This window comes from Pygoscelis adeliae, unplaced genomic scaffold (genome assembly GCF_000699105.1).
Source record: "Pygoscelis adeliae isolate BGI_AS28 unplaced genomic scaffold, ASM69910v1 Scaffold148, whole genome shotgun sequence".
Taxonomy (NCBI): domain Eukaryota; kingdom Metazoa; phylum Chordata; class Aves; order Sphenisciformes; family Spheniscidae; genus Pygoscelis; species Pygoscelis adeliae.
The window spans coordinates 327,180-343,033 of record NW_008825258.1 but is presented as its reverse complement, the minus strand read 5'-3'; the positions used below and the strand labels follow the sequence as shown (position 1 = coordinate 343,033).

The following is a 15,854-nucleotide window of genomic DNA, read 5'->3' as shown; positions in this document are numbered from 1 at the left end:
ATCTGGAAGTGTGGATAGTTTTCTAAGTCAGAGCAAGTCTTTTGAATTTTCCAGTACTTGTTGAGGTCAAAATTACTGGGAGAGGAGGAAGTTCCTCCTTGCAGGATTTCATTATTTCAGGATTTCTGTAAGTGCAGATGAAAATGCAGAGTGTGTAATTAAAAAGAACGGAGGGGTTACTGAATCTTTCCAAATCTAAGATCTGTAAGAGAGAGTTGCTGACAAGGCATTTCTAAGTGGGACCAACGGCTTTGAGCTCTGTCTGCTCCTGTTGACCTTTAAAGTGTGCTGGAAGTCTTGTCCCTTCCCTGGGGCTTGGGGAGGGAGGCATGGCTACTGGGTGCAATTTGTGGTACTTCTTTCCTGCTCGGTCTTTGCTGGCTAGAAGGGTCAGGTGAAACCATCCAAGATGCCCAAGGGCAAACACACTCTTCTGAACATACTGAAAGAAGGTTAAAACATGTAAAATGACACAAGTCTGACCGTTCTTTCTCAGCAGCAGAGTGTGCTTTTTATTTTATTCAAACATTGGCTCCCCATTCCTCCTTTCATTGGAAAACATCAAATTATTATAAGTAATATGTGAGTGTTTCATGCATTTCATACATCATTCATACTTTAGGTCATAGAGGTCGCCAGTAAGTCTAGTGTTTTACTTTTAAATGTGGGCCCCTTGATGTCTTAGCTGCTGCCACTGAAGGTTTAGGTGTCAAAGTTGTGCTACATGTGTGGTGTCAGCTCTGCCTGTGAGCCCAAGCTAGAGCTCCATTTTTCATCCTTTTAATTGGTATTAAAGGAAACAGCAGCAACCTCGCAGCTGGCATCTCATTTCATCAAAGCAGTGATAAACTTTATATTCAAAAAAACTTCTCTCACTTCAAAATCCTTTAGTTTTGGTGACAAATGTTGGGGTATATTTGCATACAAATCACTTTCTTCCAGGAAAAGGCTGATTTTTTTTTTTTTTAATGCTTTCTAAACATAGTTTGTCTGAAAGTTTTATGAGCCAGTTCTTTGTTTTCATACACAGTCTGATGAGCTGCTTCTGGAACAGAAGAGACTGAAGCAACAATAAATTGCTTTTTGGTTCCTCTTTTAAGGACATCCTGAGTATGTTTTCCTACAGAACAACTTCCCTTCCCTCTTATAATTCTTTCGCTTCTCATCTCCATTGATAACTTTGCTTATCTTGCACTTATAAATTAGTAGTACAAATACAATTGGATCTGGCATCATGGCTGCAAGGGTTTTTTTAAATTGTTCACTATTGGTTTAAGATTTTTTTTTTTTTACGTTTGGTTTAAAAGGTTGGGTTTTTTATTCAGTAACTCTCCATTCTAATCAAATGTCCTAAGAAAGTGGTAGTCAATTGGAAATCTTACTTACTCTTTCTCTTTCTGATGGCAAATATGGCTTAAAAAAGCTTAATTCTCTCCTACTGAAAATCTATCCTATAAAAGCACTTTTATCTCTTGGTGACTAGTTGCACGGCAAAAACATCTCAGCCTGATCTATCCTATTCTTGGACACCATTTTATCTCCTCTGCAATCGACTTTGTCTGTAGTGGAACCAACATTCTTTTTATCACCCAAGGTCTGATCTTCAAACTTTCACCTTCAAAAGCACAGCCATCCTTAGGCAGACTGGTAGCTCAAAATGATTTCTAACTGAGGAGAACTTTGAAGTTCCTATAAACAACCAAAAAGCAGCATTTTCTGCCTTTTTTAGTTATACTGCTGTTAGTTTGCTTGCTTCCTCATAGGCATCTCTTGTGTCTTCCATTCTGTATCAGTGACATGCAGCCAGGAATGACTGTGCCACCAGTTTCTGACTGGCCTGATAAGAAGCCTAAGATAGTAATGCAAAGCCCAGGAAAAATGATTCACAAGTGTTTTTCACACCAGTGGTAAGTATCAGCATGGGGTTGCATGTGAAATGCAGACAGGCACATTCAAGGGGACTCTGTAGAGAACATGTGCTTAATTTCCAGAGCAACAAGCATGCACATCACTTTTGCAAGACTAAGTTTTATAACAGTATAGACAGCAATCACTGACATGTTGGGACGTCGCTGGGTGATTCAACATCCAGCAGCTTAACAAGAGGAAGCTGAACAAATGACAGTGGAGATGCTTTCATTTGGAGGAGTACCAAATGTTCCTGCTCTTTCAGCCCCTAGATATGGGATATCTACTTTGTGACCTTTGAAAAGAGAAAGATATCCATGTTTCTCAGCAAGACGGCTTTGATGGTGATCATAAACCCCTGAGAAACGCTGTGTGCTTGTAATTTAAGGAAGAAACAAAGACATCTAGAAATTTATTTGCTGGAACAAAGTTTGTGGTACCAAATTCAACATCAATTTTCTCCCTCACACCCAGGATGCAGTTGGAGTACTGTCATCTTTCTTTATTGGGTTTTTTTTTGGCATAAATTTACTTTCTTTTTTAACATTGATAACATGTCAGATTTAAACCATTTTTTTCTGCACTCCAGGGAACTGTCTGCTAGCAACAAGCAGAGTGACATATTGTTGTTATCAGCTTGTATTATGGTAACACTGAGAGGTCCAAACCAGAGATCACAGCCCAAATCTTTGGGGGTATGTAGACATGCTGTGAAGTGCTAACAGCTACTCACACCTCGCTCCAGTGAGACTTTTAGGCCTGTGATTAATTTGGAGTGCACAGTGATCTTGCAGATTCCCACATTGGTTCCAACAGTGGCAAGGGAAATACCTATTAATGAGGGTGAGATAGGATGTAAGGGTTGAAGGGCCATAAAATCAGATGCTTGCCTTGGTGGACCTCAGCCTAAAGCATCTGATAACCTTGAACCCTGTCCTCACACTGTACAGCAATCATAGGGAGCTTCATGCAGGTATTGAGGTTCATATGGATATTTCTATTTGGGCCTGCGCAACTGGGGCTCAATAACTTGGAGGAGAGAGTGGAAGGGAGAAGAGCAGGTGTAGGTCCCTACTGAGCAGAAACCCACAGAGGGAGACACAGGAGGTTTCATCTCTGCAAACATCTTTTCATAACCCTTGTTCAGTTGATTTTTTGTTGATCTCACAAATACAAGACAGGGTCTCCCCTTGACAGTTATGTGACATCACCCGTTTGCTTTGGAAAATTTTTTTCTCAGCAGTGACCCCATACTAGGGATGAACATCTCTGGCTACTTCCAGTAGTATCAACAAAGGAATCAAACATCAGTGGCTTTTACTAGCAACTGATGTTGTGCAGCAGACAATTTTGAGACCCATATTTGCTCTTGGAGACTCCCGTTTCTGTTGAGCTCTGGTCTGATGAACTTTGCTCCTCGAGAATGTGTGCATGTTCTGTGCCTCTCCACAAAGCCTGAGTTATGTGGAGAGCACCAAAGGAGGATCTCCATCCTGCTGGTTTTGTGAAGGTGATGGGCTGATGTGGAAATGCTCCTGTGGGCAGAAAACCAATATTGTGCCACGCAACTTCCTGCTGCACTCAGCCCTGCAGGGAGTTTGTCATGCTGCATGTGATGGGGTTCAGCACTTACGGAGTGTGAGAGGGCAAATGAGAGGGCAGAAATGCCTTCTCCCCTCTCCTCCTTGAGCACCTGCTAAGGAGCTAAGCATACACTGGTTCTGGATTTGCAAATCATTATAATGACAGACTGTGACAATAAAAAGAGCCATGAAAATAGATCGTGTAAAGAAGTCCTGGATTAAGGAATCCCCTGGTGCACTGGGACATGATAAAACCCCACTAAGTCAATAATCTGTGTATTAAGAACTCCTCTGGTTATGTAAAGGAACTAAACCAGTCTGTTTTTCCCGGTGAGCCAGAGGAAGTGCTAGCTTGGGTATGTAATAGCATGATAAAGAGTGCTTGCTCTTCTGTAGCCCTTACAGTCTAACTTGATTTACAGATCAGATCTCTGTTGATGACGGTAGAAAGACTGTAATGATGCCAATGACCGTGACTGAGAAAGTCTCAGTTGTGTCTTTATTCCAAGTCCACAGAAAGGAAATAATAAAAACAGATAATCACATTAAAGTAATGGTTTCAGATGACACACACACAAAATAAGGTTATTCAGAGTTAAACTGCTAGTTTGTCTTCTTCATTCTCATGTTCTTGAATATTGCAGGAGTCCTGGATAAGAGTATGAATTTATGTACCGTGCATGCTGAAATGCCTAGCTATGATGCGCAGAGCTGGGAACAATGAGCATTAATGACAATAATAGTATTAGAACAGCATCTACAGAGGCAATCATGACACAGGGCCCTGTTGTCCTTATCCAAGAGGGCTTATTATGCCAGTGAAAAACAGGAGGGGAGACCTTCTTCTGATTCCCTCCTCCTTCATAGTTTTCATTGTCTCGGGTGCTTTGTAACCTATGTTTTACCATCTCTGCTTGAGTTTTATTTTGTATTAAAAGGAGGGCTTCGTACGGATAGTTTTGTGTTGAAGATGTACTCTACATCTGTTTTACATTTTCTCAGCCCTTAAGTATGACTTATCCAAAACTGAATCCCCTGGCAGGTGAGGCAAAATGCATCTTTGGGAGCATTTTCCCCTGACACATGCACTTTCTGTGAACATTCTTGTCGATATCAAGCTTTTTGTGTTAAAGCAGATATGAAATAGGTTGTCAAAATTAAGTAGTTAAAGAATAGTGGCTTAAAATAATTTCTTTTCATGTTGGACTGCCTCTGAGTCTCTGCTTAACCACTACATGGGGTCTTTGGTATTTCCACCCCACCTTTCTCTCTACTGCAGCTGAGTGAAGGCTGATTCCCTGCTTTGCTGCACTAGTTGTTTTAATCCCCAGGTAAGTAAACTGCAGAGGAGGCTATTGCTATATTCCTCTTGGTTTTCAAATACCTCTATAGCTCCCAGTTACATTTCCCTTGTTTACCATTTCAGTGTCCTCATCCTTCAACTATTAACGTTTCTAAGGGTTACCACCTGTCTCCTGAATGCATGGAGGGGTACGTGCACGCTCCTGGGCTTCACTGGTGAATAATGTAGAACTGCTTGGGATGACAACAGTACTGTTTTCAGTAGGTTCTTCTAAACAACAAAGAAGTAAAAATATTTGCAAAACCAATAATAAACTCTTTCACTTGCAAAGTCATCTCTCTACTACATCCACTTCAACTGTGTATTAGCCAATGTGGTAAAGGTACTCATCTAGGTTCTTTATCATGGACTTTGCAATTTTAGCATTCAAAGGAACTGATGGAAATACACTGGCAGATTTATTTTTAGGTGCAGCAGCAAAGATGTGATCTTGCAGGGCAACGGTACTATGATTTGCCTTTCTGCTGTGCAAGTGTGCTGAACAGCTCTTTCATAAGGCAGAGAGAAGGTTCTCTTGTCTTTAAGACTGTTCCTAAGGGTGCTGATGTTCTTATGGAGGGCTAAGCCATTCCTGCAAGAGGTGTAGACAGCATTTATTTTTTGCAAGGGAGTTTCTTTCTCTCCTTTGTAATTTAGGCTCATTCTACTCTCATGGAATAGTTCCCTGGAACAGCATAGCCCATCCAGTTGCTCCAGAAGCAATTTCAGTAACTAAGAGTACAAAATATGCCATGAGAGCTTTCAGCTTAAGTCAAACATGGCTCTCCGTTGACTTTAATTGGAGCAGTTTTCTGAACACCCTAACAGAACTAGGTAGAAAACCACTTCTGAGAAATTAATGGGAATCAAGTGGTTTATTCCATTTAAAAACTTTGAAAATCCCAGCATACATTACAATATTCTTTGAGGAATACACTTAGTGTAAGACAGTCTGAATTATCCAAATTCACTTTTCCAAAACTCCCTGTTATTCATGTTCCTCATTATCTATCAATTACATTCAAAATTACCTTCATTACCTGAAACCTTGATTATCCAAATGTACTCATTGTCCCCTGTGATACTCTGATAATTGATCTTGTACTGCATTCCTCCAGCTGATGCTTCACTGGTTATAAAATGAAGGCACTGTTGGTCTGGCACGTGCTACCACAAGCTTGTCTTTCTCTGTGCTGTTCAGCATAAACTTAGTGCAGAGTTATAAAGAGTATGTGTAAAGCTCTTGATCATCTGCCATCGATAGGTAGTTGGAGAATGTGGATCTGTTACCAGCTTCTCCAGCTGGTAAGGTACAAAAGAACCTTCCTTGAGATAACTTAATTCTGGAGAAAACAGAAGAGGATGGGAGGAGTTGATCTTCCTAAGCAGCAAGATACTTCAACACTGCCATAAAGCACTGGCTTTTCACAGTTCCAAATCCAGTGCTTTGGTCTGTTGGTCAAACCAATTTACCTTCAAAATTAGGCAAGATAAATCCCAGGGAGGTTCATCAAATATTCACCTGTTTATTTTATTGCTGTCTCCTGCCATAGATGCCGAGAACAAAAAAAAAAAAAAAGATTGTACTTTCAAGTACCGTAGACAATAACATCAATAATGCTTACGGTTTGTACAGAACCTTAATACCCGACACATTCTATGGTGTCTTTCTATCAGGTTCAAGCTTGTTTCCAATAAAACTTAATGCCTGGACTATGGCATCCAATAAATTGCAAGAAAGTAAATTTGTCATAACTAATATTTAGTAATTAATTATTCCCTCATTATAGTTCTTGAATCATGAGCTAGAATATAACTTTGTAATGATCACATTATTTTTTGAATATGATGTTGCCACAGCTTTAATTAAGACTCAATGCTGAAGCATTTTCTCACAAGTTGTTTCTTATTCTCAGGTGGAGAGGCTGGATCATGAACTTACTTCCTCTGTTTGAAATGAAGCTTTGCAATGACATGTTGTAATTCCAGCAGGTTAAGTTTGGTAAATTGAATTCAGTGTGGTTTTCTGGTGGTGCAGCTCATTTGAACAAGACTTGTAGCTGCTGAGCTGATTTGCATGGACATATTAGTTTGTATGGCAAATGCCATTGCTCCAATATTTAGGCCAAAAACCCACCCTTTGAGTGTTGCACCCCAAGTGCTGTTTGGTTTCTGCTGTCAGCTTCCAGCATGGCTGTTTAATTCAGTGGTCTCATACATTTATAATTGGTATATGTGCATAGATAGCTTCATGTAATTATGAATAGTTTTGTCATGTATTTAGAAGTAGGATATATCATCTGGAGCAATATAGACATTGTTCTTCGCTGAAATGGGTTGTTGTACAGTGGTATTTCTTTACAGGATCTTCTCAGAGCTTCATAGCAGTTGTAGATGAAGTCCTTTCATATTGGGACTCCTACATTTCCAACTTGGCCATTGGTTATTGCTTTTGGGCCTTCCAAGATCAAAAGGTTAATATGATTCTAGAATAATCATGATTCCTGGTACAAATGTGAGTTTAGGTCTGCAGTAAATTTCCACCAGATGAAACTTGGATCAGAGGCATGTTTCTGAGTCACAAACTCTCCCACAGCTATTCTCGCTGTGGTTCCACTTAGGCACCTGCTATTGCCCAAGGCTGCCCCTGAGGTCAGTAGCTAGCAGAAAAGGATGAATCCTACAGTAAAATACTACTCGCTATGAAGAACTGAGCTTTCAGTGACCTACTTGACATACCCTAAAGGCATTTAAAGGGAATATCAAATATATGAAAGGCTTGTTTAAAATGAAAAGTGAACAGTTCTGAATCTCACATTTCCTGCTGTGGTCCTCTGTCTTGTGGAGTCACTGTACTTTGAGTAGCAGTACTTTGTACTTTGGTGTGCTATCTAGCATGATTTGGACAATAAGCCATATCTATAGTTAAATTAGATGTGTTGACTTTTTTTTCTACAGAAGAAGTAAAATAATATTTATTGTTCATTTCCTGGAACTATTGCACCTTTTATTGACATGAAGAATTATTTTAAGTAGCTTCAGTGGGGTGAGAAGATCAGGGAGTAAAAAAACCCACTATATAAAAGCTGCAGTGTGGTCTTAAAACACTTACCATAGTGCAGAGAGATCCATGTCAAAGATTTACACTGATTGCTCTTGGTTCCACTGGAACCACTAATTCTCTGTTTCACTGCATAAATCTGGTCTTCTGTATTAGTGTAAACAAGTACTGAGCTGCCTTATCAAGATCAAACTGTGTTTAGATAATTTGTCTTATCTTAATGACTTTTTTAATTAATGCTAAGATGTGGCATAGCAAGATCAAAAAAGTGTGTTGTGTGTGATTTTAATAGTCGGAAGAAATTTTTAAGTTTTTAATGTAATTTTATTGCATTTTCATTGGTTCTTAATCATCTTTATCGTTCACAGCCAAGTTTTCTCCCAAGCTAGCAAGTTCTATGATGTACTATTTCCTGTATTGCACCAAAGCAGCCTTCTAAAATATATTTAAATCCAGTTCTACATGTGAAACCCACTGAAGAGCACTCCTCCACCTTTTCCTATTATGAGATGCTCACTCTTAATCCAAATAGCCTCTACAGATTTCCTTCCAAAAGTGAGTCACTCCATCTTATTGAATAAGATTTGTCCTGGGGGGGAGATGTCTGTTCTTGCATTACTACAGTTTTATATACATCCTAGTTCAGTGCGTTTAGTGGGGACTGAATGGATGCCTTGACGTATTGTTGTCGTAATGAAGCAGAATATGTATTTGGTTCATTTTTAAAGGCTTTTTGATGCCTTGTATGTGGACGTGTGTGCGCTATTTCAGTTGTTTTTGCTTCCTTCTTAACTCCTCCTATAGGCAGTGTCTGTGGAACCATTATTGTTTTCTTTGCAAAGAGAAATTGCTCCCGCAGTCTTCAAAATGGGAAGAATTGTTCAAGGGCAGAAAAAAGATAAATGACTGGCAGTTGTTTTTCAGTTATATTAATTTTATTAGTCATGCATTCTCCTGTGTTTTTTCTGAGCTATGGGACTTCTTTCTGTTAGCAATTAGAGCTTTTGAACAAAGAAAACTTCTGCTTAGATGCAATGATGAATTCAATACCCCTGCCTACACTCTTCAGTTGACTCTGGGGACAATGTTGTGGTGAGTTTTAATACCTGAAGCTTCGTCTGACTGATTCTCTCTGCTTGCGGCACTTGATGCAAATTCATATAAAACAGAGTGTAAGAAAAGAATAATCCCTCACTCAGCTCCCCACAGCGCATTATTTCTTCATTCCCATCACCTAGCTTATGGGTGGGCAGAAGGGGTCTTTCATACAGGCGCATGAGATAGATAGTTAGAAATAATCATTTATTGCAGTCTTCTGCAGCTGGTTCTTCTGGCCTCTGAGCTCCCAGCAGCCACACCAAGGTACTGTCTTTCCACCTCAGTGAGGGCTGAACTGGCCACTGAGCAGCCTCGCGCTCAGGGGACGCCATCTCCACATGTCTTTCAAATGCTTCCTGCTGTTAGAAAGACATGGTAGCAGTATCCATGGTGCTACAGTCTGTATTAATCCTAAAATGAGCAAAGCCCTGATCTCCAAGGCAGGACTTCTTGCTGAGCATTGATTGGTAAATGACTGGGGTGTTTTCAGCCAGGAAGGAGAGGCAGAAGCTACTGTGCTTTAAGGTATTCACCCAAGCTTATGAAATACATGAAGCAATATTAAGTCTCCATAGGTACCATAGTTTGGAACACTTTATTTTTTTTAATGAAAACCGGTTAGTCAAAAGCAAAATATTAATGGAAAAGCCAGTTTTGATGAGTTTCCCAAACTTAAATTATTAAAGAAATTTTTTATTAACTAAACTGCCTTTTGTGTAAAAATGTTAGAATGCTAAAATAGGTATTTCAAGAGTTTTAAAAGTTTTGGAAATTTTATTAACTACCATTTTTCATCTTTAAAATATATTTTAAATTTTTTTTTTGAGATTTTGACTCTTGTGCTGTTGTGAGAGGGAAGACTTTTTAAAATCTTTTAAAAAGTCTCCTGAACAGGAACAGTATTTCTGTCACAATGTGAGCTATGGATTCCTGGTCATGTTACACATCAAAAATAAATAATTTTCCTACGTTAAAACCTTTTGTAACAGAAGGTTTAGAAAACTAACAATATTGGTCAAACCCAGGAGCTTCATAAAGAAGCAATTACCCTTTCACTTTTAGATAGTCTGCCTTTTTCCCCTTGTATTTTGTTCTTTTAAAGCCTCACATATTAAGAAAACCTGTCAATTTTAATGTTTTTAACTGGTTCCTCAAAAAGACAAAGAAAAAAAAAAGAATTTTATTCCTATAGTTAGAATGTCAGTACCTGGAGACCCTTTAATTTAAAGCTTTGAATTGTTCTGTTTGAAGTTCAAATTCAGGAATAAAACAAAAGTCAAAACAGAAAGTGTGTTTTCTATGTAGCAAACTAATGGACTTAACCAGGAAAAAGCTGTGTTTAGTTCTAAAGCTTGTCACATAAAAGGAATTTTAAATTCTTTGGGGTTTCTTTTTTTTGTTTTCTTTTTTTTTTACCCCCTAAAGGCCATTTTTCCAACATTTCAGAACTACAGAACGTGCGTACCTTGATAGTTGTGTGTGAAAATTTATAATGGGCACTTCGTGGGATTGATCAGAATCCCATTGAAGGGAACATGGAGCCTAGCTTAGACCTTAATTAAGTACAGAATTAAAATAATTTTGGCTTCAAAGTCAAAATTCAGATAAAGCAAATAAAAATTGCTACTGTGCCTTTCAATTTCAGCCTCCACTCTATGCGTATTAGTGGAGGCAAAATTGCATTTGAAGTGGTCAGCATGCAGATGTTGGCCATGTGTTTTGCTTTTCTTGTAGAATCTGAGCCCTCTCTGTATGATCAACTTAAAGTCATTATGTGGTTAACAAATGCTCACTTTTCAGTAGTGACCTATCCAGTGTGAGCATATCCTTAAATACTTAGATGCACATGGGAATTTGTACTTGTGCTTGGCACAATTGAACATAGCTTTGACAGTGTCCAGGTGCCCTTTGCAGAACCACATTGCAGTGAATGCCTCTGAATGCCAGTCTCAAAGGGCTCCAGTTATTATGGTCTAAAAAGTCAATGAAAAAGTGAAAGAGATTTACAGAAATGTGTGCAATCTTGACGGTTGAGGGCTGAGAGCTGGCACATGTGTTTCAGCATCCTTGCTCTGCTGGTGTGTGGGAACTTGTTGAACCATGCTTGCTTGGCCACAAGTCTGAGCTTTTCCAAACAGGTTACAATCTTAATAGACCAACAGCGAGAGAAAGGCAGAGGCTGTTAATTTGAACTATGGAGGAGGCTCATAGGCTTTGGTGCATTAAACAACCTGCCCAAGGTTGTGCAGGGAGTGGTCTGCTGTGCCCAATATGAGGTCAAGTGATTTTGTTGAAATCATAGGTCATCCTTAGGTTTTAGCTCAGTTTGAGGGTAACGGGCCTGATCCACTGTTGCTTTACTGCTACTTTATGGTTATGCACTTCCACTGGTATATCTGGAGTTTTAGTCTACTATGTACTGGTAGTCTTTGGAAAATACTGACATTCCTAATTGTTTAATAAATCTCTAATGCAGCTTTTAGTGTCTGTGAGGGTATGCATATTGATTTGTGTATGTGTATTTAAGTATTAGGAAAAAAAGTAAGGCGGCTGAGAGATTCCTCCGAGATCTAGAGAGAGGAATGTACAATCACAGATTATAATAAGGTGTGAAGGTTTTCCACTCCTTAAATTGGAGAAGTTGACATATTAAATTGCATGTACTCTAATGATGTAGACTGACTCAGAGAATTTGAAGGAAGTAACAGCTGTGCACATCAAAGCTTAAAAATAGAAACTTCATCAGTCAGTAGCAGTTTTGAATGAATGAAGAAATCACAAAATTATTAATTATGGTGGTTAGAGAAAGGAAACATGAAGTTCAAACTTTCTGAAGACAGAATGCTGTCTTCAAATCATGCAGCACATCTGCTGGGTATCAGCCCCTTGTCCTGCTGAGCCATTCTGTAAAGGTAGGGGCTGTTGCCCAAACATAGGCACCTACTGCCATTTCAGATACCCTAACATGACTCAGGCTTCCCACCTGGCTGACAGATATGACACAGGGCGTATGGAAGACTCCTGCCCTTCTGGAGTGGCAGCTGGATGCTCCAGGGCATCTCAGATGGCAGTAGATGTTTCTGTCTAAGGAGTAATTGCATGTAGACATAAGTACAGACTCACTTTCACTTGTGTCTTTAATACACAGTCACCTGAAGCACATCAGTAGTTCACAGCAGTGTTTGCAGTGGGTAATTGCAGAAAGCAGTGAACAGTTTATCTAATTTTAAACTTTGGAAGAATTTGAGGTGAATAGAGCATTTATCCAGATTAAAATCTGATCAGGATATAAAGTTAAAAACTATCCTAGCGTTAAAAACTGTAGTTAAAAACTATGATCTAAAGTTGCAGTGGATGGTTGTTTTCTTAATGACCTCAAATCCATTAATTCATTCTAACATTTGCCTTTTTATATATTCATAGTTAAATATAACTTGAATGTTGTCCTAATTACATTCTCATGTTAATTTAGCTCTGATTCAGAATTTCTATCATTATTCTTTGTAGAATTATTTTGAAATGATGGAAAGTTCAGTAAAGATGCTCCAGTGTGTGATTGTGCCTTTGAATTATTTATCACATTCAAAGACAGAAATATGGTTAAAATCTAGTTTGAGTTGTAAATGAGTCTTGGTAATGTAAGGAGGAAGTGAAAATCCTTTTTGCAGAACAACATGGTGTATGGGCGCATCATTTGATATTGCGGGAGCGCTTCGCGGCCCCACATGAGCAGAGCGCCTCACAGCTGAATAAGAAAACATCCGCTGCACGAACTGGCAAATGCTATCTAAGCAGATAAGACAGATAAAGTGTGGAAGAGGAGAGAGAGAGGTACAGAGACAACTTGCCCAGATGACAGAGCAGATTAGTGACGGAATTAAGAAGAGAAAACAGATGTCCTGCATCGGTCACAACCAGCACTCAACTGCACTCTCTTCTCCCTCTGCTATGTGCTATGGAAACAAAAGCTCTCTCAAGCAGCCCATGTTTTTCACAATGCATCACAATGACAAGTAGTACAGTGTTAATATAAGGTTGTAGAAACCATGATTAATGCAAAAATTCATACTTGTGGCTGTAGCCCTGAGCTAGGTAGAGAACAAACAGTTGCTGGTGAGGCATGTGTGAGTCTGAGAGGGCAAGAAACTGCTGGGGAAAAAATTCTAAAGGAGGAAAGGAAAATTGTCTTAATGTAAGCAGCAGTTTTGCTAGAGGTAAGTGAGGGGAAATTCTTCATTTATAAATGGTTCGTTGACCCATGATAATAAAGCAGTGCTGCAGAAGAAGAATAATTATCTACTTAAGTATCAGATGCCCTAAGGGTAAAAGCTTCCCTTCTCTCCTTTTGAAAAATGAACTCGGATTAAACGAATGTCCTTTTTCCTGTTTTACTGTTGACATGGATTTCCTTTTTATGAGTAAAATTAATTAGTTTTTCTATTCCTTTATTCCTGGTATGGAAATCAGGTCTGCCAAGCAAGTTTCCAGCTCTTCCCTTGGGCCCTAATTTCATCCAATAGCATCCTTTATGGAGGTGCTTTGTACAGTGTGCTGGGAAGGCACAAATAAATTACAGGAGCTTTATTATGCCCAGTAGCTTTCCAAGAGGCATAGCGTTTTAGAACTAAAAACCCACAAAACTAGGCTTTTTGTCCCCATCCAGGATTGGTTTATTTCCAAGTACCTGCTTTCTAAATACATATTTCTCCTTTCTTAAATTTTAATACCATAAGTTATAACAAGAGAAAAAGAGAATAGTGGTGGCATAGCTGATGCTGTACTAAAAAAAAAATGAGGGACAGATTTTCAAAGCAGATTAACACCTGCAGATGGGGCCAGTCTTCTGTTCTGTTGGGAGCTGTTAGCTGTGGAGCTTGCTTGAAAGATCTGCTCCCACTTTAGCAAATATCCATTACAATCTTGTCTGTCCTCATCTGGACTCTGAAAAATGATCAAAACCTGCCCCTACTTCTTTACTTCCAGAATATGTCTGGTTTTCCCTCCAATCAGAATTATAAATGCAATTCCTATGATAAACCTGGTGAATGTAAATGTGTTGTCTCTGTGTTTATGGAAATAAATTATCTTTTGCATGTATTAAACCTTCTTTATTTCAAACATTTCATGCAGTTCTTGAAAATCAGGTTGAGGTAACCTTTGTGTGAACCTGTTAATTACAGAGCATCTCCTGGTTACATTTCATGGAGTATAGAGAATATTCCTGAATACCTGCAGTCTTCAAGATGCAGTAAAAATAAAAATTACTGTAATACAATGGCATGAAACGTAATTTTCTTCAAATAGTCCTTTGAACACTCATTTTAATACTGAAAAAATAAGAAGTTTTTAATTTTCATAGCCTTTGGTCATGAAAGTTCAAGTGATGTTAAAGGTGATTTTAAGGTCTTTATTCTGCAAACACAATACTGTAAGTCAGAAAAAAAATCCTGTCTGCAGGGAATTGAAATGAGAATCAAGTCCCAAGTGCTTGCTTGTTGGATTTACACAACTGAGGTTCTGCTAAGAGTTCTTCACCCTATTAATAATGTTACAAAATCGGCTTTCAAGTGAGGAATCATAGCAATTATTAATTTCTGTGAACACAGCAGATCAGGTGACTCTGAATAGCGTCTGTGTACTTCCATTGTTTACTTTATAGCTTCATTTCACTGACTTACAAAGCACAGTCACCAAGGTAGAATAAAATCAAAGTATACTTGCAGCGTTGTGAACGCCGCGCTTAAAAGGGAATAGTCTTAATTATCTTAATGTATTTCTAAAAACATGTAATATTTATGACAGGTGAGCATTCCTTGTGAATGCTAATTAATGTGATGTAGAGATAAGTGATCTGCTAATATCAGCATAATGTCAGCTTTTTTCACATTTAGGTGCCTAAAATTAGAGGTGTAAGATCAAGATTTTCAAAAATACGTACCACGTATGTGGAAAAGCATTGTAAAACTGCTGTCTCAGATCACACACCCAAACCCATGTTAAATTCCTTTGGCTTTCTCCCATTTTTAATCACAAAAGGAAATGTCTCTGACTTTCAGAGGTGTTAAATACAAGCATCTCTCCATCAAAATGGTAACTTCGAGACTGTGAAAACTTCGCTTTCCTTCAGATGTCTCAGTAGTAACACATGGACATTATTTTAGTAATTTTGCCCGTACCTGAGGGGTTTGAGGAAACTTCTCCCAAATGAAGCATCATATGATTCCCTGTATTTAGCCTTATGTTTTAGTTGCTCTTGCTGTAAACCTTGGAGAGGGGGAATTTAGGCAATTCAGAATTGATCAGAAGCAGGTTACAGGCTAGGGATTGGGTCACTTGTCCTACTGGACCACTCAGACTTGTGTTTCTGCCTTGACAATACCACCTTCAGATGTCCTTGTTTGTCCTCTGCGGCCGGTGGAGCGTTTCCGTGACTTGAGTCCTGAGGAAGTGGCCGATTTATTTCGTATGGCGCAAAGGGTTGGCAATGTGGTGGAGAAACACTTCTGCGGCACCTCGCTCACCATTTCAATTCAGGTTTGTAAACCAGTCAACTAAAAAAGGTTTAATGGTTTGTTTTATCAAGCTTTCAACCTTCTTCCCTAGTCCAATGACAAAAGGACATTAATACTTCAAGGGGCAATAAATGCAAAATAATAATAATAAAAAAGAAGCTCAATAACTGCATTGCAGTCTGCCAGATTTTCCATTGAAAAAAAACTAAGAGGCAAACCAGCAGAAAAGTGTGGATAATTAATAACTGCAAAACTTTGGCATAAGCCTGCGAACACTCCCAAATGCAGTGCTTGCTTGTGAGTATTTCAGCAAATACTCTTCCTTCAAAGAAGTGTTTGCAGGATTGACC

The 15,854-nt window shown here is 38.9% G+C and overlaps 1 protein-coding gene across 2 annotated transcripts in view; it reads left to right on the top strand.

Annotated features, from left to right (window-relative positions):
* FHIT (fragile histidine triad) overlaps nucleotides 1–15,854 on the top strand; it is a 503,760-nt gene that overhangs the window by 331,221 nt on the left and 156,685 nt on the right. For both annotated transcript variants that reach the window (XM_009329489.1, XM_009329488.1), the window contains exon 3: nucleotides 15,381–15,526. In XM_009329489.1, the coding sequence (XP_009327764.1) occupies nucleotides 15,381–15,526 (146 nt within the window). The remainder of the gene's footprint in view (nucleotides 1–15,380; nucleotides 15,527–15,854) is intronic.